Below are 26336 nucleotides of genomic sequence, written 5' to 3'. Positions count from 1 at the left end.
GATTATTGTGTCACACTTTCCTTAAATTGCAACTTTGAAAGGACCTTTCATGTCTCTTCGACTTTGAGGCGATCCTATGACAACTGCTTTGAAGTGCTGTGAGGAAACAAAGGCATCTCTGTACTCTTGAGATTGTTTTTGTTTTTGAAATAAAATGCAGTTTTCATCATTGGGAAAAAAAAATTAGAAGCTCTTCTTGGGGGAGTGAATTTGCTGGTGCTTTGAATCATTGTCCTGCATTACCAAAGTACATTTAAGCTTAACGTCTGAAATTGATGGGCAGACATTCTCACTCTGGAAATACAAATTGTGCTCTTATATTTCAATAATAACAGTCATTATTTGGGTACTAAAGGAATATCAGTAATAGTGGACGTGAAGCTGTTTCAATAATTGCCAAAACTTTGATTGGCAAGTTAAGAGCTGCCTGACTAGTTGACTGATTAACCAGCTAATATCAGCTTACAAACAACTCAAAGTTAAAATATTTGGCACAACGAGCACATCTCTCTGAAAATTGATACTAAATTTGAAATACTAAATTGTCAAAATCAAATGAACAACAAACGCATGCTGTGGAAAACTTTATTGTAACTCTAAAAATGAACCCAATATATTGTTTTACCCACAACAGCATCAAGATGTTGCTTGTCTGTATTTTATTCATTTCAATTCTTTCTTCACCTTCTGTCACACTGTGATGCTATCTTATGGTGGCAGTCTCATACAAGTCAATGCCAGTTTTAAGGAAGTGGAAAAGCGGAAGAACACAGATGAGTTTCTCCTCCTACAGAAAATGTTAAATTGAAGTCTTCTGGGCCGCAGGTCCGCTTTGACCCGGGTGGAATTCCTTTCACAGACCGATCAGTCTCACAAAATAGTCGTGACAGGTAGGGAAAGTTAACCTTTGACTCCAGTTAAAAAACTGCCAGTGGCTTCTGGTGTGCCTGCGCCAAGTGTGACTGAATGGAAAACATTCCAAGAAGGAAATGTGCGAAAAAGGAAAAGCATAATTTCCTCCAAAGCAGTAGCACATTATCCACACCGAGTCGATTTGAAGCATTTATGTATTTGTAACGTTAGCCGCCAGCTACGTGACAGAATAGATCCAAAAACGTAGGAAAACACTGAAACAGAGCAGGTTAAACCTTCGTTTGTGTGGTGTGCAGTGACTCCAAATGCCACGTCTGTGTATTTGTCTTGACCACAAGTTTGATTTATGACAAATCCATACCGAAAAGTAACTTTGGCCAAAGTTATTTCCTCACCCATCTAATTAATCAAATTTGGGTGATTCAATCACTGGGAGTGCAGATGACTTTGACAAACCTTTGTGAACGAATGAATGAAGTCCAATTGTGAGATTGCCTCACTATTAAATCTTCCACAAAGGAACTTGCATAAACCCTACAAGATGGCTGAATAAAAGAAAAAATTCTTCAAAGAAGAGTGGGACCAGATTTCTGCCCAGCAATTAAAAAGAGCTATTGCCCATTATCACAAACACTTGCCTGCAGTTGTTGCCGCTAGAAATGGCACAATCCAGCTTTAGTTTTAAGGGGCTGCTATGTTTTTCTGCAAAGCCCCAGGGAGTTTGGAATAGCTTTTTACCTTTAATAAATAAAATCCACTACTGATTTTTGATTTTGCTCAGGTCAACCCTGTCTCATTTAAAATCTTGACGAAAGCTGAGCAAAGTGAGAAGAAAAAAAAAACAATACTGTAAAGAGAGTCTTATAACGTGCCTGTTTTTTTTGTTTTTTTTGTTTGTTTTTTTAATATAAACAAGTGGAAGTATTCAGTCAAACCATGGAAAGCTTGCAACTTAATCTCAGTTAGCGTGTTTTCTCAGTTTAACTCAAAGAGTTAAAGGTTTTCCTTCATTACACCTTAACTGGGACATAATGTTGAGGTTTATTTAAACTCCAGTAATTGTGGCTCATATTTTAGTCAGTTACTATCCTTTATTAAATTTCTTTGATAGCTGATTTTAGATGCAAGTTATAGCATTTAATGTTTTTTTGTTTTTTTTCTGCAGCTGGGATATCGAACAATGGAGTGAGAAGAATGTGGCTTCTTACAGATTTCTTTTGTTTTGCTTTTCTTCACACTTCAATATTTCAGATGTCCTAACAAATACTTATATGTCAAGTCTGAGTAAATAGAAGCAAGCAGTTTCCAAATTATTATTTCATTTACTAAGGACACTATTGCCCCCCCACTGACCACAACGATCATCATTTTTTTTGCGGTAACTGGTAATAAGTCTTTTACATCATTGCAGAGAACCTTTTGCCCACTTTGATTCAGCTACACTAGACTGTTTTCAAGCAGGAACGGCCTGTTCACAGTCAAGCTGTAGTACCTCTAACAGATTTATATCCAGCCTTTGATTAGGCCGGTCCAAAACCTTCAATTTTTATGTTTTGAGTCACATAGAAGTGAGTGTACTGGTGTGTTCCTGATTATTTTTCTGCTACATAAACAAGGCTCAGGTTTATGAACCGATAGTCAGACATTCTCTTTCAGTATTTTTAGTAGAGAGCAGAATTTACTGCGTCTCCAGACCACCTCACCAACACCCCCAAGCCTAAATGTAAGTATGAAGCTCTTCTTTCATTTTTATTTTGTGTTAGATTGAACCAGATGTTACTTGACTCACATCCTCCAAAAAGTTCCACTTACGTCTCTGCAGTCCAAAACATATTTCCCCCCAAAGTCTGGATATCACTGAGGTTCTGTGTGGCAATAGTGACATCATCTTTTATGTTATTTTTTTTAAATTATTTTTTATTTTTTTTGTTATGATGGAGTTACGACTCTGACCTCTCCCATGATTCCGATTCATGTCAATCACAAACCCTCACCTGCAGTACTTTGGATTCTAATATGGATCTTTTTGTGACCTCCTGGATGCACTCTTGGAAGAGAAATTTGATTTCTGAACAGTGACTCTCACTGTAGTGTGTAGGAGTCACAAAGTCATACAACTGGCTGTGGAACTCTTTCCAGACTAATAACTGTGAATAACTTTGTTTCTCACCTGTTCTTGGATTTCTTTATATCAGAGTCTGGAGCGTTGCTCTTTGAGATCTGTTTGTCTACTTCATGCTGCAAAAAACGTCCTGTTGAAATGATTTATTGATTCTGTGGATTGGAACGTAATCAGACTTGGTGGAAATTACCCTCAACTCTGTGAATGATCTCAAATAATTCAGGATTGAACTGTATCCATGATCACATAACTGACTCGTAGCCAGTTACTGTAAGCATGAGATTGTCCCTGATGCCAAGGGAGATACAATTAGAGGGTAATCACATAGGGCCAGGCTGCTTCAGGGTAATTTCTTTTAAATAAATTAAGTCATTAGTTGAAAACTGCTTTCTGTATTTTTAATGCGACTAAATAGCATCAACACAAGCAATGTGTGAGGGGCTGTAAATTTTTTCCAGTTATTCAAAGAATCGAAGCAAAAGTGTGTCTTTCCACTAAGAACAGACTGTATGGGATTTCACTTTACAAAAACAAAGATAACTTGATGATACTGTTTTCATTATTATCATTAATTTTTTTTTATTTTTATGTATTTCTTTAAAAAACCTACCATAAAAAAATATATAAATAAAATCTGTTGCACAAAGGAAAATTCCTCTTATCATTCCCGAAACGATTTCCTGTAAATCTCCTGCAGAAGATTTGCAGAGCGTTTGGAACGGTGGTCACGGTATGTGACTATAAAGTTATACCAGGATCTGCACATCTCCTCAGTTAGAAATCGGTTCACATGCTGAGCTTTTGGAAAGTGGGTGGAAAAAAAAAAAAAGAAAATTCCACTATATAAGAAGCAAATACCTCACCACTATTTTACACGTTTCCATTCCGAAGCTTAACTAATAACTTCCATGTGCATCAAACGTGTTTTACAGCAGCAACTGGGAATAGTTCTTGTAAACGGTTTGGAAAAAGAGGCTATTTTTTTTTTTCTTCTTCTTACACTGAGTCAACGTTTGCTGCTTTCCTATATATTTTTGAAGGTCACATGTGGGAAAAATTCTGTTAAACCTAAACTGCAGTTAGATTATGGCAATGTGAAGCCCTGCCTAAAGTCAGCGTTCAGTCAGTTCAGTGGAATGCTCAATTACACAGATGTCAGACTGGCTGCCACTTCTGAGGGAAAACGCTGAAATGATAGCCGGACTCTTGTACAACTGCATGTCGTGTCTGTCCGTGGTGAGTTATCGCCAACTAATGCCGTGAATCACATCGACGAAGAGAAGGCAGAGCGGAAAAAGGGATGGAGCGATGGATTTGATTATACTTAAAGGTTACGGTTAGCACAATGGTTCATGATTAATGTTTCACTTGAGAAACTATTCGGTTTGAAAGAAGAAGAAAAAGCTGGAGTTAGTGTTTTGTCACAGTGTGATTCTGTTACATCTGTAATCTTCAATTATTTTTATAACTGCACCCTAAAAATTCAGCATGTACTCTTATTTTATCAAGTCTTTTATGGAGGAATTTTCTCCAATCTCGTCTCCAGTAGACCAAAGGATTGTGGGTAACGTGAGACGCAGGGACAGACTTGTGTGTGATGCTGAACCAACAAAGACTGCAAAATAGAAATCTGACAGATTGTGGTTCTTCTCCGTTTTACATTTACACATTAGCTTATAGTACATATATAGGCTAAATATAGTACGCACTATATACTTCCACACCAAGTGGTGTTTTGCGGACAAGACATTTGAATGATAGCAGATGGCATTCGTTGATTTACGTCACTGCGAACTCCAAATCTCATAATTACAGGGTCGCTCTTTTTTATTAAGTACACACTCTAGACAATGGGTTTGTGTTATAAATACAACAAAAGGACCACTATTTCATTTGTAAACATTGTGTGCTTGCATAGCACTTCATCAAGGCCGGTGGGTCCCAAAGCGCTCCCCTCTACATCCAGTCTTTCACCCCGGTGGTAATGAAGCTACATTATAGCCACAGCTGCTCTGGGGTAGTCTGACAGAGGCCGGGATTGAAACTGGCAGCCTACCGGTCACTCCTACCATCCTCAGCCCTTATGTATTTAAATTTTTAGAAATGTGTTCAGGACTTTGTAAAAATCCATTGTAAATTCCTAAGTATGTGGCATCATTTGTCCCCTCGACAGATGTTTGCTTCACAGAGAACCGAACTTCGCTAAACGTTTGTGACTAAGGCTCCCAGTAAAAGCAATTATGATCTTTTCTGTTGTGACTACTAAGGAAAATAGGCATTGCGAGAGGCCAGGAAAGTTAAAGCATTCCTCTATTAAAAGTTCAAGCATGCAGACTTTAACAGATGGGACACAACAATGCAGGCTGATTGAAAGCTCCAGGTTTGAAGGTTCAGGAAATGTGGGCTCCTTTTGTGCTGAGAGAGCAATATGTCAGCTCAAGGTTTTCCATGTTGGTTGAGGAGTGGGAGCGGAACAGGCCACCCTTACTCAAGGTTTTCCACTGTGGTGAGTCTTCAGACTTGCACGGCGTCCAACGGTTCTGTCCTCTATGTTTACGGAGACAATGAAACGCTGCGCTTTATTTTTTTTTCTTTCCCCACCATTAAGTTGATTGAGAAAGCAGACGTTTTGTGTTTGTGTATCTGGTAAGACCCCTTTTTAGCAAGGGGCAGATTTCTTTGTTAAATAAAAGACACTGCTGACAAGAATGACAAGTGGCGTGCTCAAAGTCTTAACTTCATCCTGCTGTTTAAAGCCTCTGTGACATGTGGAAAATAGCTGTTCAGCCAGATTTAACAGCCACTGTGTGTCAGCTTCATGCAGGTTAAAGCGTCTTTGACATTGTCACACAAGAATGTGAACAATCCCGTTCATGGGTAATTTTGTACCTGAAACTGAAGATTTTCTGCATATAATTGTTCCCCGATTAACTTCACATATATGTTGAACATGTATGTGGGAAAAGAAAAACTTTCACCTTTAGTTTGCTGTCGGAAAACGGTATTAACACAGTTGGGTTCATTGCGATGTTAAGTCATTTTTCTGTCACCCTGACAAATTGAGGCTTACAGAGCATTTTAGCTGTCAGTTGAAGAGCCTGCTGGATGCATTAAGTTTACTAGCCTGCCATTCTTCATCAGTCACTCTTAACTATACGGGATGTTTGAGTATGTGTAGACGCTGGAGCAGAAAGTTGGCGGCACAATGCGTTCTGAGGCCATGTTTAAATATTCAGTGTTAGAAATCGTATGTTTAGGATTTGTATGCACATTTGTGATATGACTTGATCAGATTAAACCATGAAATTGTTTAAAAAATCTGACATGTTTGCCGTATTAAACCGTCTACAGAAGATGCAATCGGGTGTCGCTTTGTGTGGTTTCAAACAGTGAGCAATCAAGTCATTTCAAACTGGGGAAAGGTTCTAGTTTGTTCTCAGTGTTGGCGCTGCTTGCCTTGATACTTTTGATCAGAGATGTTCCGAATCCAGCCATCACCGATACCAGGTGTACTTTGAGGTCCAAAGTGCTACAATCAATTTGGACTCGTTTAGATTTTAGACGAAGCAGGTGCCTTAGTAGAGAACTGAGTTTTGAACCCAAAAGAAAGCAATGAATTTTTTAGATTATCTTAATTCACACATCTAAGCATTGGTCCCTAACATTTTTTCCTGGTTTTATAAAATCATTAAGCGGCTTCAAAAGTACAAACTGTTTGTTGTTGCATTCATGGAGCATAAATGGTGAGAGTTCTTATAGACATGATCCATTAAACCAAATAGTGAAACATTCAGATTTTTTTATTTTATTTTATTTTAGCAGCTCAGATCAGAACTAACCAATGTGAAATCAGCTCGTTCTAACTGATGGGCACATTTCTGCTGGATCAGCAAGATAATTTTAATCCGCTATAAACAAAAAAAACCCGCAACCTTTACAACTTTCTGAGGATGTGATGTTTTCACCGGTTGAAGAAAAGCTCTCGTGTTCTGTCAAACAATGTCATCTAATTAATGCACTTCTTCTGATGCAGATGTGAAAGACTTTGCTCAGCTGGATTTGTTGACCTTCATTATTTCAAATTAACTTGCCATGGCTTAGTGTTGTGAATAAAAAACTTTTGCTGGAGCACATTAAATCTGCCACAAAAAAAAAAAAAAAAGAAAAAGAAAATGTGCTCAAGCAGTTTTCACTTTACTGTTGAGGAATATTGTCACACATTTGGTTTTGCTGCTCCTTAGAGCAAACTGCAACAAGCAACAAAAACTTATTCAGGCTTGATGTCATGTTAATTTGTTTGGACAGTCAAGAGCGGAAAGCAGAATTCAAAGCGATCATTTTCCATGTGGTGACTTTCCATCGCCCTGCCTCATAATCTATATCTTCAAACAAATTCAGGAGTTTAGCTGCAGAATTTACTTAAGGAATCTTTTTATGAGCAAACTTACCTTTGTTAGATTTTCTACTAAATTAAATAAGGAGTTGCAATTGGAGTTTTCAAAAAAAAATAAAAAATAAACACAAGATCTGTACATATTTTATTGCAACTCAATTATGAAAGAACTTTTACATACATTATATTACAATTATCCTATGTACAAACACATTGTGTTGGATTCATTTGCATCAACAAAACAACACATTTATACAGTAAATATGGTGCTCAGATTTCACAAGCAACTTAGGATACTTGCTTAAGCAATTCACCAAAAGATGAAAGATTTACCTTCTAAAATCTTGGCAATAAGTAGATTTTCTTTTTCCCCACCTGTTTTTTAATTGAAAATAAACAACAACTGGTAAAATGTTTATGTGTTTGTATCGCAATTTGTGACTTTCTTTAAGCAAAAAAAAAAAAAAAAATGTTCCAAATGTTTTGAAGTGTGCACTGTAAAATATGTGCCACAATATAAGAGTCTTTGTTGCAAGTAATTCTTTTTTAGTGTTACTGGAAACTACACAGTTTGAAATAAAATACATAATTAGCATGAAATTAAAGAGCAATCACTGGATACATTTCCTGTGTCGACCTCCTTCGCTTGTTAAGATAGATATTAATGCAGGGTTTAGAATACAGAGCTACTCAGACCGAATAAAAGCACAGTTACTGACACCCCCCGTTTGCCAAAGTGGAGTTAAAATCCCTCTTGAGCAATACGCACTCTTTAAATATCCTGTAGTGAAAAGAGAAACAGAAAGAGAAAAACAAAACAAAGAAAAAAATAAACAGCTAAAAAAAATATTATTATTAAAATATTATTTATTGGTGGGGAGACCAGCATCACCCTGATGTTTCAATATTGCACTTTCAGGATCATGTTTTGCTTTTTATTGGTTTTATTTTGTGGTCTGACTTGATCTGGTGGAAATGAGGAGTTTTGTGTGATGGAAAACACCGTCCCAGGTGTGTCCCTAATGGAAGGTGTTCGGGTTCGGACGGATCATCATGACTACTTTCTTTAGTGAGTAGGCTCCTCCCCTGAACTCTGCCCAGTAGACTCCATCTTGGTAGCGGCTGCGGTAGTGTCCTCCTCTGTACCACACACCGTTCAGATTTGAATGTGCGCAAGAGTTGTACCACCACCCTCCCTTCTGATAGTGCGCACAATTTCCTGAAAAGGTTAGAAAATAGCCAAAAACACAAAAAAACAATCATAATAATTTCCTTTCAATAGTGACAAATGATCCTCTGCAATCTTTTGAAAAGCCAAACCTTCTTTAGTGATACCGGCCCACTCTGAGCCTGTAGTAGTCAGCTTCCGGCTCCACTCTGAAGCTGGCGTACTCTGCAAACACTTTCCTCCCAGACCAGTCCTCCAGCGTGATGAGCAGCTTGTAGGTTCCCTGGTTCGTCAGCCAGTAGATGTTTTCCAGACCGAGCCAGTACTCGCCGTCTATGTTGCCAAATCCTTGCTGTGGAGCAAGGCGAGAAGAGAAACATAATCAGAACGATTGGGAAACACTCACTGCATCGTTTGGGTTGAGCTTTGCGCTGCTTGTTTGGATGTCTGCGGGGATGCCCACAGGGTCACCGCGTACTCCGTGTTGCTGAAACGTGCTATATAAATAAACTTGACTGATTGATTCACAGGCTTTTCGGGGCGACCTTGGTTTTTGGCTCTATTGTTTGTCGTCAGGGAACATGATTATAAACAGAGCATGCAGGTTAGGTTAATAGCTGGTATCAGCTAGCCATGTTTTCACTATTTTTGGGGGGGGTTTTTGTTATTGCAGCACAGCACGATTCACTACAGCGAGTGAGAAACTCAACAATCTGAACAGTTTCTAACTTCTTTGATCTGGCTGCCTTCGCACTGTAAGTTGGCTCAGAGTGCCTTGAACCAAGGAGGCATTCCTCTTCATGAAGAAATGTACCACAGTCAGTATAACATTTAAGAGTCTTTTCAAAAGTTATGGAAATACGCTTGTTGCTCCCAAGGATCTAACAGCAATAGATGCTATAAAAGCTTAACAATAATCTATTCATTAGTTGAACGTTTTACCATCTGGGTGGTGTGGAAACACCTTTCATAAGCCTCCATTCTCCTTTCAAACTACGAGCGCCTTGACTTGATGTGAAGTTTTCGCACCTTGTACGTCTCCCAGTTCCTGAAAAAGTTGACGGAGCCATCCAGCCTTCTCTGGATGACCGTCCAGCCGCCCGGGTCCTGTCTCTGATCACACCACACCTGCATGAGGCGGTTGGCGTTTTCTGGCTTCACCAGATACATGCCGCTGGAAGTGTGGCCGTCTTCGAGCGCCTGCAGGCAGTCTCTGAATGGACCTTGTTGGGTAGAGTTGAAGAAAACATCAGCACCCTGTCAAACTCCATTACTTGCAGCAGTATATGTCGACAGAAAAGGAAGAAAGTTACAGTGACACCAGGAGGCATTGCTATTTTTTTTATTTATTTTTTTTGCTTTTTTTGCAACAAAAGTTCTCGTTAGAACAGTAAAATTTACTTTGGCTGCTTTTCTCGTGAGGGAAATGACTGCTGGGCTGCACAGCCAAAAGAAACACTGGCAAAAGGGCAAAGGGAATCCTGACTACTGAATGAATGATGAAACGATAGCAACAAGTTTCCATCGTGTATTTCAAAAAGATTAACAGTCAAGCATTGTCATTTGACTTATTTTCACCTATGGTGTTTTTTTATTATTAACTTCAGTGTAACTGCACATTTTTGTGGTGTAAAATCATCCACTGGGAATGACATCGGATTGGCAAATCTCTATTTCATGCTCTGTTTATTTGCCAAAAAGCTTACTAAGGTTGAAGACAATAGGTTATGGGAACTATTATATGATTAGTTGGAATGATGAGGATTCATTGCTTTACTGTGTGCGTGCCAGTGTAATTTTTATTCACAATAATAATGGGGGATGTAGAAAACCCCTGAACGCCGACTGGCTCCCTGGCAACAATTTGTTTTGAAAGTGTTTACGTTTTCCAGATATAACACTAGCGTGCGATGCCAACTGGCACAGAAATCCGAGAGTTTAAATACAGTTAGAGGAATTAAAAATGGACTTACTGGGGTCACACAAAGAGGGAAAGGGGGCTGGGAGGGTTGCAGCAAAGCGTTTGGCGAGAATGAAACGAGATGGAGTTTGAAAGTGGAGGGCTGGGGGAAAACCCTCTTATGATTGCCTTAAAGATTGTTTTTGGTCTATAAAATGAGGCTGGATGATAATCTTCTTCTTGGCCTGTGCTCAGCCACCCATCTATTCTCAGGAATGTCTCTGTTGAGCAGATACAAGCCAGAGAGTTGCCCTGTCCTGGCCTGCTCTTTTCTGCCTGATAATGTCTGCTGCTTCGGTGGAACATATGACTGATTCTTGCCTGGTGGAACAAATGACATCACTTACTCCCTGTATCTCTGTACCTACCTCGCCCCCTCTGGTTTTCTCGTCTTTCCGCTTTGTTCCAGTTTCTATCGGTCTCTTCCGCACTGTATTGTGTATTCCTGCGTGGTATGCAGCTGTTTGTTTGCGTAAAGGGTTTGCGAAGGTTTTCCTTGTCTTAGCACCATGGATTTGGGCAAGAAATGACTCGTCTACATTCAAAGAGTCAATTCAAAGGTTCCCAGTCTCATGGTAAGCATTAGAGTAAACTGGTTCAGGTTAAAAACACTCACTAGTCATTAGGGAAATTGTGTGTGCAATTTTCCCCAGTTTTTCCAACAAAGTGTAGATTTCTACGCAAAGAGAAAGTAATAGGCCATGCAAAACACCCTTCACATCAGTTTTAAAATCTACTTACATGTGTTTTTAAAAACCATTTGACCTTGGGCCAGTGATTCATGTTGGTATACATATCTACCCTGCTATTATACCTTGTTTTTTGGTGGATTTAATGATGGCCATTAATAGATATACATCTGAAAAAGACAACAGACAACAGCTTTTCTGTTCTGACAACCAGTCCTGGGGAATGCATGAGAGCTTTCTAAATCGCTCTTTCTGGAAGGATGGGAAAGAACTGTTGTCTCATGAATAGTGATTAGGCAACTGAGACACAAAAGGTTCTTGTTATGATTCAATGCTCAATATAGAAACTGTGAGAGAGCTTCAGAAAGAAATGGTCGCAATAGGAGTTTTAAGCTACTCACCAGATGGTTTGTCAGTGGTAGATGGGCTGTGTGTACCAACAGGCATTGTAGGAAGGGGCGGAAGAGACTTTTGGTCGCTCTGGATCTCATTGCTGATTGGATTGTTTATGCGTGGAAGGAGAGGTGGCTGGTAAGGTGGCTGGTAAGGTGGCTGGTAAGGCTTGTTGAGAGGTGGAGATGGCGGTGGAGGAGGTTGAGGTCGTGGCTGCGAGGCGGGAATGTAACGGGGAGGGTGTCGGCTCTGGCACTGCTCCTCCAGCATGGCTATTATAGCTGACTGGTTTGTGGCGAGGGAAGCCAAGTGCTGGTACTTGTGCTCGAGATCTTTGTATCGACTGGTGAGCTGCTGCATCTCTGAGGTTTGGTTCAGGATCCGGTTCTCCATTTGGGCTAATTCCAGAGCATTGTCTCTCTTTCTGATGATCTCATGGAGGAGCTGCATGTACAGCTGAGTCACTCTGGAGTTCATATTTCTACTTTCCTTTCTTAGAAGCTTGACCTCGTTGACGATACCTCCGTCCACCTCCACCAGCTGCTGTAGGGCTTCGATCTGCCTTTTCTGTTTCTGGAGCTCCACGTTCAGCAGCTCTAACTCTTGCTTGTGGACCCGATTCTCCAACATGGCCTCAGGTTCCTTGGAGTTCAGGCAGATGGCTCCGGTCACCTTTTGCTGAGGCACGATAAAAGTATAGGAACACTTGTCCTGTGGCTGTTCAGCTGGAGCACGTTTGCTCCTCTTGGCATACAAAAACTCTCCTTCCAAATCATCCTCACTGCTCCCAAATTCCTGGGTCTTATGCTTGTCTTGGCTATTGTCCGACAGATCTGCCTGTGTCTGCTGGACGCCCCAACTTAGTCCATAAACCAGAATGACCCCCAGCAGGACCATTGAAGGGGGCTCCATGTGTTATTGTCCAACTCACCAAAACCTGTAGACGATTAATAAGAACACAGATCAAATTGTGATTACAAATATTTGTTTGAAATTGTCCTTGTTGATCCCCTATGTAAGGCATTCACAACTTTTGCTCATGCTGCAAAACTGTCTGGATTTTGAAAAATCATCACTTTGACATTAGCCAATGGATGGTTGTCAGTATCGAGGTTTTGAAAAATTATGCTTCACTTTTCCATCGTACCATTTCTGTGGTTTAAATGTCTTTTCAATGATATAATAGATGCAGTGTCAGGGTGTATGGAACTTTCTGTGGCTATACTGAGCATAAAGTGAGGCAGTGCTCCAGGCCGTAGCTCTATACACTGTAAAATGTAAAAGTAAAGTGTACTCAAAAAGAAAAGTGACCTGAACTCATTCCAGCTTACTCTGTTGACTATACTAACTTAAACTTAGCAAAGACAACTTTCTACTGAGGCAAGTAATCAAACTCACCAGCAGCAACTAACCCGAACTTGGAGTTATGAGTGAGCAAAACGCATCTGCATAACCAGCAAAAAACTCGGCATCATTCGGCAGCTCTCGTTGAACGCACATGCGCATTGGACACTGACGAGTGACGACGTGTTTGAAAGAAACGCCAAACTGTCAACAATACGGCGGTTGCTGCAGCTACGTTTGGTCACGGTAAGTCCCACTGTTTTTTAGCAAACTTATATTCGTTATCTCGGCCATATAATTCATCCGTAAGTCCAGGTTTTGAGGTTAACTTTATGTGTAATGATTTAGCGATGCCTGGGACTAACGTTAGTCGAAAATATTATGTTTATTTAGTGGCGACAAGATGGAGCGGCAGAGCAAAAAAGCTGTCCGGGGCGCAAAACAAAAAAAGGAAAAGGGATAAGGATAAAGATGTTGGCGGGTTAAAAAAGCCGCTGTACTGTTATAGAAGGCTTATGATGAGTAGACTGCCATAGGTAGGGCAGCTGTAAACTGTAGGAGAAGCAGCCATGATGAAGAAGTGTAGAGTCACCAGATTTGGGTTTCTGAAAAGGAGGACCCTTCTTTTTTTGTTGGCGGGGGTAGAATCGGACACACATGCGCCAACGGGGGTGTGGGGGGGTAGAACCAGCGGTAGCACAAAAAATCGGTAGCACATGTGTGTACATGTGCTGTCGATTTCTTTGCCATACAAAGAAACCTGGAATGGAGTAGTGGAACGGAGTGGCAATGTAATCACAATGCACTGTAAGCTATGTAATGTGTTTTGAGGCAGTTGACCAAAATCCCGGACGATTTTTAAATTCCCCCCGGACATTTTTTTAGGTCTGAAAAGTAGGACATGTCCGGGAAAAAGAGGACGTCTGGTCACCCTAAAGAAGTGTTACGTTGATATGTAATTGTGGTGTTGCTTCTATTGTTGTTAGGACTGCGAAGACCCAGACGTGTCTCACACCCCCATTGGGATCCTGACCATCATTCCTGAGGACAGGCAGGCCTCCACTGACTCACTGCACCTCCAGTCTTCAAGTACTGCCATCATTTTGGAAGGAAGTCTTGTCATGAATGATCTTGGGAATCTTCCACATGCCATGTGTTTGCTCTTTGGACTTATTTATTCTCTGAATTTGAGTACCTCAACAACTGAAGTACACCTTTGACTTCATCCAAAGGGTGCTTCTGTCACTTGGACATAAATCCCTAAAACCAAAAATACAATCACTCAAAAATCTTCTGATGCAATGAGTGAATGTGATGTGACATTATGGATCAACGTTGATACCTTTAACCTTATTGGAAAAGTGATTTTTATTTCTTGTTTGATTCTTTTTTGTTGGAGAGAGCATCATTGCACTTGCAGACTACTAAATGGTTTTATGTTAATGAGGAGAAACATTACTTCACTTCACTACTTCACTATTTACTTTATCAATGTTATGATAAATGTTGGGCTCTAGTATTGAGAATTGAGTTTTTGTTTCACACCAGTCAACAAAGACATTTAAGCAGGGATTCTCAAAGTTTTAAAGACTGAGGGCCATTTGTAGGATTCAATATTAGATTGAAGGCTACCCTAGAAAAAAAGTTGTCATTTTTTTCCCTAAAAAAGTCTATGGAAAACTTTGTTTCCAGGTTAGTGTGTATGTAACCACACTTGAGAACCTTGTATTTAAGGTAAACTTGTTTAATTATTAAACATTTTTTTTCCATTCAAACTGTTGTCTGTTGGCTCTTCGTTCCAATAACTTAACACTTTTGGTTCATCTTACTTGAACATATCAAGGCAATTGGTTTCCTGATATTTTGCAAGTAATGTGAACTCTTAAACGTGTAAGTATAACTTATTTTTATGAGTACTGCTTAATTGACATAACTCACAATTTGAAGTAGTCATAATTGACATTTTATAGTCAACTTTACTAATGATTTTGAGTTAACGGCACTCAAGTTTACTGCCATTGCATGAGTTGTCTGAATGAATATTTTACAGTTAACCCAATTAATGATTTTGAGTTAACAGTACTCAGGTTTACTGCCTTTATCTGAGTGGTCTAAACATAGTTATTTTTAGCTACTTTACTTGAAGATTTTGAGGCAATCGGTTTCCTAACTTTTTTTAAGTAAAGTGAACTTATTACTTTTTACAGTGTACAATGTAGAAATTTCATGGCGCCTGCTCTGTTCTCTCTGGTACACGAGGAAAACGTAATTCATTGAGAATATTCACCTTCCAGCCTGACATGTTTGAATATGATCTCTGCAATCAAAAGCAACACCTGCTGTCTGAAAGCCAAGGACAATATTTATTCTACCTAACAATGGGCCCGATCTCTTTCAATCAGCTAGATCATTGCGAGGCGAGTGCTTTGCTTTGTTCTGGCTCTGGTTCTCTTTAGGCAACTACCAGTGTGCCTTTTACACACAAACACTCGTTTTGTTCACGAACCTCGGAGATGGAAAAGCTGAGACACTGCGGATGATGCAACTCAAGTGGCTATTTTAATAAATACTGATTGGGTTGCATCAGTCAGGTTTGTAGCCTCTTTCATAACATGCTAGTGCGGTAAGACAATTCCAATTATGTAACATCATGGTGAAAGGATTGTTGTATAGCATAGTTCCTATTGGACTAAATTCAATTTTTGGTATTGTTCTTTTAATGTTAGTCTTTCTTTTCTTTTCTTTGAGACACGTTTTTCTTGTTAGCAGACCTTTTTGAAAACAACCCACAACTTTCATTCACGGTTACAGAGGAGTGAAAAAAGAAAAATACATTGCTCATTTGTTTGGCCTCAAACAAATGAGCAGTCATTCTTTTTATTAAAACCAGTAATTGCAGGTTTTGAATATGACGTAGTCTTGACAGACATGAAAAAAAGGCCACAGACCACTGTAGCTGCTGTGTAAGCATAATGAGGGGAACCTGAGCGAAAGCTGCTGCGAGTCAGAATACGGTGCTTTTCTGAGCCTTCCACCTCCGGAGTTTAATTGTTCAATCATAAAATCTTATAAATTGTCCGATAGTCACGCCAGAAGGATTCCTGAACCTTCTACACAGATTATCTTTCTCAGAGATTTGAGCACAGAATAGGGCAACAAAGTCAAAAATGTTTTAGCCTTGTTATGTAATGTGCGGGCATGAAGCCAGCACACTAGAGTGGAGACAGAGAGGAGAAATGCAGCACTTCTCAAGAACATGACCCTCGGCGAAATCAGCGCTTCATGTTTGATTTATTTAACATCCTTTACTTTGTTTCATTCAAAAATCTGCTACGGTAAAACAATGTAGTAATTGACACCAGTGGCAATAATTTAAAATGGAATACTCAAAGACAGTATATCCTATTCAATCAGAACAACGTGCTTGTATAAACAGATCTCACTCGAATTCGTGGATTATTCCAGATTCTCTGCCCAGTTTGGTTTTAGCCTGAGCCTACAAACTCTGTTGCCAGTAAATAAAAAGCTCATTTTAAAATTTATTTTAAAATAGATCAGAAGCCAGTTCAGGCCGTCTAACACCAAAATAACATTATGTTGTCTAACTCTGATTATAAGACAAGAACTTATATGAACTTATATGAACTTGTTGATTCCAACAGTGGAAAATGTAATCTAAACAGGATGGGGCCAAAAATTGAGCCCTGTGGCACTCTAATGAAGAACATAAATTGGAAAAGCTACTGTTTCAGACACAGGGCTGACTCCATTTAAGTGCAGTAATTCCCTTTCACATGATGAAGTAAATGCATGATGTAATCCAGTTAATGAAAACCTGCTGGGTTTGTGATGTAGAATCTTCTTATTTTCTTTAAATCGTTGTTAAGCTTTTTTAGAAGATCTTAGCATGGGACGAATTATTGCTTGTCATTTGTCAGCGCATGGACTATTAGAGTTTATGTACTCTAAGAGTCTACAAATGTGATGTAACGTTCTTAAATAAATAAAAAGGGAAACAACATTTTAAAAAAGGTCACGTCTTCTTCGAATTTCGCATTAGGCAATCTTTTTGGCACCACAGTATTAAATATGTCAGAATCCCTTAACTGCTGACAAAGCCGGCACTCCGGTGACATCACTCTTACAAGCTCTGATTGGCAAAGCGATGGCAGCCATAATTGTAGCTGTAGTTCTCCCTGAAGTAGTCACGTGTCATAGAGGATTTTCTAACAAAAACAGTAACAATAGCTTACAAATCATCCTACACCAGGATAACAGAGCATCTCAGAGCTTGTTCCTTGTAATGTGTTGATGAGCGTATTTGGCCAGTGGGTCTTGTGGTTTTTCCCCGGGGAACATGAGCCTGTCTCTGTGGACAGCCATGTAATTTTCCCTGCTGAGGAGGAGTCCCGTTTTAGACATTGTTAATGTGGAATCTCCTGCTCTGGGCTTCACCACACTTCAAAGATGATGAGGAGAGGAAATGTTCGCAGCTTGTAATGAAACACACGTCTGTAGGTACATGTGGCATGTGCATAATTGCGTGTTTTTGAAAAAAAAAAAAAAAGAAGAAAGAAACACAACACTAGTTGGATGCCCGACTCCCAGGGAAGAAGAGAGTCCCATCTGTCCTGACGGAGGCAACCTGTTATTAACCTATCCGCAGAACAGAAAGGCTTTGCCTCCTTGTTTGCTGTTAACAACCTGCTTTTTATTGTCCTAGAATCGGTTTGCCAAAACAAGCTGCGTTTGACCAGCCAGTAACTGCAGCAATTAGCTGTTGCTAAAGCGTCAGACATGGCTTGATCTGCTCACGGCATAAAGACGAGGGAACAACACCCGGTGAGTAGTAACTAGCAGACCGACCGTGGCAGAGTCTTGAAAAAGTCTGCTACACACCAAAATGTTTTGGTTAAACTGTCCTCAGGTGAAAAGTCTGTGTTTACACCACTCCTCGTGCTGGACTTTAGAGGGGGCTGGCTGGCGCGGGGGAGGGTCACTGCTTCCCTGAATGGTCATGCTCAGCACATATTAATTAGAAGGTGGGCAGCTATGCTCAGCCTGGCTCATATCTCTCACCTCAGCCCCTCTCATTTCAACCCGAACATGGCATTCCTCACATTCTTCAGCACCTCATTAGAGTGAGCTGCCACGCTCATAGGGAGAGCTAGTGGCGATGGCAGACAGACCCTCAGCACGGAGAACTACCGCCGCCCCGATCCGTGCCATGCCTAGAACATAAATCCACTGACCCAGTTCGTTCTCGACGTCCTACTTTCTATGTGAATGCTTCATAATCGCATCATCATCCACGAGGGGAGATCACAACACGACCACACAGCACCTCATTTGTCAGTGGCTGAAAGGATCGGGACACTGTAATTTATGGGAGGGGGGCGTTGTGCAGCGTGTACGGGTCAGGGCCAACTCTGCAGAGAACGGTCTCCCGCATGATACCCAAACTTTTCTGGACCATGGTCAAACTTGATTTGCCTTTCGTAAGCCACGCTATTACCTTGCTTTGACTGTAATCACTCTTTCCTTAAGCATGTAAGCCATAAAATGGGAGAGGTGATTAGACTCGTCCACCTGCTCAACTTGTTCCCGAAAAGACAGCTCGGCCTCGGTTTCTGTCTTCCCTCCGAACGCAATCATCTGCGCTTTAGGTCTAATCACAGAGAGGGAGGCTGAGGGTCTTTGGGAACAGTTTCGATAAGTTCCACCATTGTACCTCAAAGCCCCTTTATCCAAACACTCCTCTGGCAACAGGAACAAAGAGGGGATTCAGCTGCCTGCTTCTCTATCCCCTTGGCTAAAGTGGAACATCCTGAAGCGGTATGCTTGCCATAAGACGTTATCTTTTTCCGCTTCTCATTAGAATGAATAACAGAATGTCACTCAAGGTTTCCAGAAAATTAGACACTACAAAATGCCATTGCACTTAATGTTATTTTTTAAAAAGCTTATTTGAAAATAAAAAAAACAAACACTCCTGCAGAAAGCACATGTATGTCAAACCTGTTCTCAGTTAGTCACATTTCTTTTCCCTTTTTTTCCCACCAGCATCCTTTATGTTCCTCAGTATTAACTGGCACCAAACGGTGAGTCGGATAACAGATGCTACGCTACCACTGGTGGATCTGTGGTGACTCAGATTGACTGTGTGAGCCAAAGTGTGACTTCTTTGCAAAGTGGGAATCATCAGGACACATGGTTTTAACAAGGCATCGGCTGTGGTGAGATGATCACTTTCTCTGTCAGATCACGACCGCCGTCAGTTTTCTTTCAACTTTCTCTGTAAAATTAACCAACAGAATAAGATGCATGCACAAACTTATTAAGATTCATAAATGCTTACGAGACAACTGCAGTGTTGAGGAGGTTCTCAGTGGCTTTGCCCTTCTGCCAGAGCTCTTCGGAGATTGCCTTGGTAGGAATTCATCCCAAGTCAGAAAGTTTCACTTATGTATCTTCTCTCTCCTCGTCCAGTCTTTCTGAAATGATCACCTCAGTCCATTCCAACAGTGGAGAACTTTGACATTAAAAGGCTGTCACTTGCTCAACAGTTGCCCAACCTCCCAGACCCTCTTTGGCAAACATTGAGTAAACAGTTCAGAGATCCTCTTGAAAACTGTGCACTCTGAGAAGAAGACAGTGGGTACCTTTAGATGGATGTTGGAGCTTACTTTCCTGCCAAATGGTGAGAGTCCGAGGCAGGATGTGTACTGCCTGTGGCTGGTTGGGAGAAGACTGTCACTTTTCCGAGGGCTGAATCCATCACTTCTGCCTCACGGCTCTAAGAGGCTGTCTCTCTCCACCGCACCTCTCTCACTCTTCCCCTCCTTGGTGTGCTTAAATGATGAAAAATGCTCAAGCAGTTTTTTTTCTTCTTCTTCTTTTTCACCGGGGCAAAGCCCCCCTCCTCTTCCCCTCTTCTCCCTTAAAATGAACACATTCTTGTTTAAAGCAACAGCCGGCTTTCTCCACCCCTCCTCCCCAACGGTACAAAGGAGATCCACAAGCACGCACAACGCAAGTTATTCAGACACACTGCTCACATTTCAAGCCCCCTGCCCCCTTGCCACCGGTTCATCATCACCTCTATTTCTGCCAAGGCTTGCATTGGTTGCTCTGGTTAAGGACATGTGTGGCATTGCATTAATCTAATCCCCACCTGTCCTGTGAGCGCGGCAGAAGAGGACGAACAGGCTGGAAGCAGATCCAGGTGTTTAGCTCTGGTCTGGTCCTGCGACTGCTTTCAGAGCCCGGAGGTGAGATGTGTGAAACGGGCTGCGTGTCTTGAAGCTGAACCAAATCTTGCAAGGTTGTGATTACATCATTACTCTGAAAGCACTCTCGTGTCCATGTGTTTTGGTGGATATGAGGATATGAAACACGTCAGTGGAGTGTTGTCAGTCATGCAGGAGTTATCCTAATTTCTCACGCTATGCTTTGGCTTTTGGTTGTGTTGCCTATTGTGCCTGTTTTGTCTGTTTTTAATATGATTTTTTATTTAATTTTTTTTTCATGTTTCTTTGCCCAGACAGCTATGATGTTTGTACATTTCATGCTTCTCTCAGGATCATCTATTTTTCATTGTTATGTATTTTGCTTTGTTTTTATTGTTTTTTTTTATTTTTTTAGTCAAGCACATGTTCTGTGTGTGTGTGTTTGTGAGTCACAAATACTTCAGAAAGCAAAATTACAGAGGAATTGTCGCAGCTTCAGAAATACGTTTTTAATTATTTCTAACAGCTTCACTGAAATGTAATTGTTTCAGCTCAGCTTGGAGAAGCGCCAGATGGGCAGTGTTGGTCACATGTTTGTAGTTTGTTTTCCTGCTTCTCTCTCTCTGGCTTTTTTAAATTTTTTTTTTTTTTTTTAGCTCTAAGGAATTTTAAAAAATCAGTTTAACTCTGCTACGCCTCGATGGGTCTTGTCACGTTGGAGTTTATTACTTAGTTTGCCAATCTTAACTTCACAGTTTTATTGTAGCTCGGTGATAAATAAAATGTTCCATTATGTTTCAGAGTGAGCTTTAAAAGTCACAGGATATGTGATTCTCCCTCACTGGGTATAAACAGTTAATAAGTTGCAGATGTCTATATTTCTTTGGGCTTACTGCTATAAAGTTAAAGCACTAAGTACTTGGTTGCATTTAAAATAAACAAAAAGGAAGTATTTAGCAGAGTTGCCACCACCCCCGCTTTGCTTGGATGTTTGATATCAGACAGCTTTACACATAGTTTGTATAAAAACTTTGCTTATTCTTTGAATAAATTAGCAAATGCAAATCAGATGTTTTGCAGCTGGTGCTTGAATTCCTTACAGCAACTGGGCAAAAAATGAAAAAATGCTGGTGGGCATTCTTTCACATTTTTCAAGAAAATTAGATTTTTACCCCAAAAAATATGAGAGTTTTTCTTGCATGTTTGCACTGATCATTCAAGACTGCAACATTTGTTAGATTTTCAGCTGATGCTTTCCCATCACACTGTCAAACAAATCGAACTCTGAAAAACCTGTTCATTCCTCGCCTGTGGTGGCGCTGCACCAAGAACTACTGAAGGAATTGACATAAAAACTTCTGAAGGAGACGCCAGGAACTACTTTCTTACTCACAAAATGTGAACAAAAATGGAGTGGCATCAGACTTAGCATTTTGTTTTTGGTAAAAGACTACAAGACAATTCTCTAACAAGCTCTACACTCGTGTATTTGTTTTGGTTGTATTCACCCGTATTGCCCTGTGTTATATTCTCTTCCTGCTTTTGGAGTGGTCTCCAGTGTGGTTGCTATTCACATATGCATTGGAACCGCGCCAGAGTACGCTTCAAGCAAGCAGAGACCTAGGTTTATATGCAAAACAAATTTTACTCCCAGATCAGAGTTGGACACTCACACCTCCCCAAACCGAACTGGACTTTCTAGGCAAACAAAGTAGAGTTTGAGTAAAGTGGACTAAACAAGGCTGGTGTGAATGCACCCTCATTCTCTATGCTGCATGTTTATATTGGCTTCAGTTCATATCTGAGAAACCTGTTTTGAGCAAAACTTACATTCGCTTTGTCATAAAACTATCCAAGTTTCATTTTGCATTATGCACCGCAGCACTAAAGCCTGTTTCCAAATCACAGCACGTTTTGAACCGTTCTGTTACGTCCTTGGCATCTCGTTTTGAAAAGTGGAAGTGCATTACTACCTGCTATAGTTGCAAGTCAAAAGCTTCTTTTAACCAAGTTTGGGTCTAAAGAGCAATATGTCTAAGAGGAAAATCCAGACATCCCTGTCCCCGACAACATTCTCCAGCTCATTCTTAGGGATCCTGAGCTGGTGTGTAGTACCTGCGGCATATTCTAAGCCAGTGAGGCCTCCCTAAAGAGCCAACAAAAGGAAAAGGCATCCTGACATCTTAACTACCTGCCTTCGATGCAGAAGAGCAGCAGCTCCAGAAGGACAAAATGTCTTTAACAAATGACCTCATGAAAAATAAGAGTTATCCAGAGAATATTACGTAAGTGATTTTTTAAATTTTCCATGTACGTTTTTCTTTGAACAGATCATCTATTGTTCAGTATTTAAAAGTGGACAGCAGCTGTTTTATTTATTTATTTAATTTTTTTTTTTCACTTCGGTTTTTAATGAATGGAAATGTTTTAGCACTTTCTCCGAGGATGGGCCGAGATGTTACGACCGGCTTTGCAGAATTAAAGTCTTTGGATTGCCAAGAATTGGACAAACGAATTTAACATCTAAAACCGAAAGCCAAAACTGAAGCATCGGTTGCTCATTGATCAGACTAATCCTCTAAGTGGCCTTTTGATCAAAGAGAATAAGCTGTAAACTCTGGCCTTCATATGTAAGCAGATTAGGGGATGAGGGACTGAGCCTCATTTTAAACCACATTGTTGTTGCACTGATTAGTTCAGTTACTTGTGCTTAATCCTCAGCAGACAGAGGAACGTGGGATTTCACAGATGTCAAGATCTGGAAAAATAGTGATCAACTTGTGCACAGATGGGAAAGGTTGTAGAAATCATCTTCAGCTTGGAAAACTTTCACAGATGTGTTACTATGTTGGTAAATGGCCTAACTGGTTTCCTGGTTAACTAAATATTTTCAGCACATCGCATGACGTGCAAGATTTTCACAGTAAATGTCAGATTTAGTGAACGGCGTGCTCATCTTGGAGTCGTAATGCTTTTATTTATTTCTTTTTTTTATCTTGTGAAATCTTACTGCTTTTGACAGGACTTTGCATAACAAACTCACAGACGGTGTGAACTAAAAGATGGAGCGGTGGTCTTACAAAGCGTCCACAAGTCATACTAAAGGCGATACTTTTCCACCCACTGCAACAATTAAAATCAAATACATCTTCAGATATTAAAAAATAACATGGCAGTATTTTAGTTTGTCCTGATGTCCAAGAATATTTTAAGAAAAAGTATAAGCTGTTTTTTTAAAAAAGAAAAAAAAAACTTTTTTTGGGGGGGGGTTACTAATCTGGACTTTTAAACTTGATACCCTGAAAAAAAAATTATGTCAAAAAAACATGGAAAATTATTTCCATCCAGATAAAAAAAAAAGACCTTATTTGCACTTTTTTCTTTTAATTTTGTCTCCTAAATTCATGTTTTGCTACATTAGAGAATATCCCAAACACAAACACTCAAATCAGAGATTCTATCTCTTGAGACAAAGATAGATTTTTAGATTAATAGATTTTTTTTTTTTCCCAAAAAAAGGTGGGGTTGTAATTTTTTTGTTTCCTCACCAGAACTGTTTATTGTAGGCGGATGAAAGGTGCAAACATGAAATACAACGTTTATAGTGATGTAGACCAGCCCTTTTATGTTACATGAAAAAAACAAACAAACTGGAAACTAACATCAAATGACTTAAGAGACAGACATTTAAGAAATCCAAGTCCAACAAAACTGTAGTTGTTTCACAAGATCAGTAAAAGAAATCTAAATAATGCAGTAACTCTTACATTTCCTTTGACTTTTTTTTTTTAACCCAGCTTGTCATCTTGGTTTAAATTACATCCTTTGATTTAACACACATCATTCCTGGTTTCTTCCACACCCATTTTCTTTGTGTTGGGTGCAGCATGTGGTTTTGCATCATCTTGTTGCACAGATCCTGGGCAAATCTCGCTGTGTAGTTTTCGGCATCAACCCTGCCAGCCGCAGAATGGCACATAACAAAGGTTGCCGTAGCGACCTCAAACGCTAACATGCAGACACTCACCAAACTCGTTGATTGTAGCACACTAGACGTTTGCGTTGGCTCTTGATGTGTAAAACAAAGCCTTGTGTTTTCTACAACATCTGGAATATTAATGCGCATGAGCACATTGCAAATTTCCACTGTGTCACAGTTCATTTCCACCTGGTTCTCCCGTCCTTACAATTCCAAAGGTCATTTGTTTCCACTCTCAATAAAGCACACCGAAGTGTCCACTAATCTGGACGCCGTATAATGCAGCATGTGGCATTTCACGTCTCCGGGGAGCAAAACCTGGTTTCCTTCCCTCCCCTCGTCCCATTTCCTCAATCTTCAGTCAGGGAAGTGGGGAGGAGTAGTGGAAGCTGCTGGCATGGACGAAACCACTATAAAGAAATGAAGAAGAGTGATCTAATCTTTAAAGTCTTTCCAGCTCCCTTCTTGTGTTTCTACTTAGTGGAATACTTGAAATCCAGATACACTTTGGGTGGATTTATTTACTTTTTTTTTTTATTGTACTATATGTTTCAATGTTTTACTTGTGACTTCTTCTGCTTGTGAAAGTTAAGCAGAGAAAACGATTATGACTACTGAACGTTCATCAGTTGTAACATTAGCGGATGGAGAGAGAGAAAAAGAAAGGTTCCAGTGCTTAGCCGAGGTCTGTGACTCAACTGGCTCTCTGAAAATAAACAGATTCACAGCATTATGTAACCTGAATGACTCTTCTTGGAAATGTTTGAATGTTTGTCTGTTTTGTGTTGGTTTTCTTAAGTGTATCACTGTTCAGACTACTACGTAACATGTGCTTTGTTTTCCTTTCAAACAGGCACAGGGTTAGTACTGAAAAATCCTCACTGGAACTCCAGGAAGTAAAGGTTAGCAAATGTCTCACTCTGTTTGCTCAAAATAAAATAATAACTATTTGTCTTACATTTCATTGCTTTATACTTAAGCCCCTTTCCGATCAGTAATAGGGTGTGTATTAACACACACACGCACACCCACGCCCACACACACACACACACACACACAAAAATCACTTGAGGCAATATTTCAAATTTCTAGTTCACACTGATAGACATTTCAAATAGATATAATGAAGTTCTAAAGGTAATTTCTATGTTCTCTTGGTAAACGTTCAGTTCAACAATTAGATGATGTAGTAGCTCTCATTATCTAAGTTACTTTAAACAGTTATTATAGGTGGTTATAGCTGTGGGCAGAAAAGATCACAGGCTGCCTCAGACTAAAGGTGCCATGGCTAAGCTGCAGTGCCGTGAATAGAAAGCTCCGATTTTTTTTTTTTTCTTTTCTTCTTGGTTCACTTTGTAAAGCATTCTTCTTTGCACAATCAGTTCTACAGTCCCCAGACTTTACAGCACAGCGCTGGCCTTCTTTTATCAGCTTGTTGATCTTTGTGAAGTCACTGTCCCTTACGATGCGAGGCCACCAGACGACTCCTCAACCCACCCAGAGGAGACATCTCGCTGCACACACTTAATGGTCCATGAGCGTCCTTTCGGAAATAAGATCTACTAATTACTTTCCTTCTCATCATGTGTGGTTGGAAAAACAAATTAGTCACTCACTTCAGGTGTACAGTCACTTTAAGTCACCAAACAATTAAATAACAGTAGTTATTCCAAGCCCAACAATTGTTTATACCCCTGCATGTTTGAAGCAACCTCTAATTCTGCCGACACGCTTCTTCTGACTGGAAGCGTAATTAAGATTTTTGAAGTGGCGCAGACAGAGTTCCAGGGTTTCAAATCACATACAGAAAGGGAGTTAAAGATTAGGGTGATGACGTGGAGACCTTTCAGATTATCGCCACAGAAAAATCATCAAAACACAAGAGGGAACTTGCAAAATCCTGGTCAGCATTTGCAAAAAAAGGTTTTGATATTTGTAATGCCAATGAAGAGTTTCCTGTGGAATCCACAGACGGGTGTGAATGATTTTTGACATGCTGTCTTTTAATAAAAGGCTAGTAAGAGCAGATAATTATTTATTTCTGTATCTTTGGAACGAAGTTTGTCTCATTTCTCATCACAAACAAACTTCTTGGTAGACTGAAAATCATTTTAGGTCTAAATCTGCCACTGGTATCAGTGATACTGGTCTGAACTGAATGTGGGTGAAGATTAGCACCAAGCAAA

At 40.0% G+C, this 26336-nt stretch overlaps 1 protein-coding gene across 1 annotated transcript; it reads right to left on the bottom strand.

The window, feature by feature from the left end:
- Nucleotides 1-7516: 7516 nt before the first annotated feature.
- Nucleotides 7517-19804, bottom strand: angptl2b (angiopoietin-like 2b). Its single transcript, XM_044111404.1, has 4 exons — nt 19301-19804; nt 11607-12535; nt 9586-9779; nt 7517-8908 (listed from the first exon to the last, which is right to left on the bottom strand). Exons 2-4 carry the CDS (start codon nt 12508-12510, stop codon nt 8714-8716), a joined length of 1293 nt encoding a protein of 430 aa, XP_043967339.1. The 5' UTR covers nt 12511-12535; nt 19301-19804; the 3' UTR covers nt 7517-8713.
- Nucleotides 19805-26336: the final 6532 nt, after the last annotated feature.

Source organism: Gambusia affinis, linkage group LG03, assembly GCF_019740435.1.
Source record: "Gambusia affinis linkage group LG03, SWU_Gaff_1.0, whole genome shotgun sequence".
NCBI classification, from domain to species: domain Eukaryota; kingdom Metazoa; phylum Chordata; class Actinopteri; order Cyprinodontiformes; family Poeciliidae; genus Gambusia; species Gambusia affinis.
Note: the sequence above shows the minus strand (reverse complement) of the source record. Positions and strands in the feature narration are given on the sequence as shown.

What these genes read in the sequence shown, in the direction of transcription:
- angptl2b (XM_044111404.1), bottom strand. Translation starts at nt 12,510, where the DNA reads ATGGAGCCCCCTTCAATGGTCCTGCTGGGGGTCATTCTGGTTTATGGA. An exon ending in TACCACTGACAAACCATCTG is followed by an intron (nt 9,780 to 11,606) that starts GTGAGTAGCTTA and finishes CTACCCAACAAG; the next exon opens with GTCCATTCAGAGACTGCCTG. An exon ending in GGAACTGGGAGACGTACAAG is followed by an intron (nt 8,909 to 9,585) that starts GTGCGAAAACTT and finishes CTTGCTCCACAG; the next exon opens with CAAGGATTTGGCAACATAGA.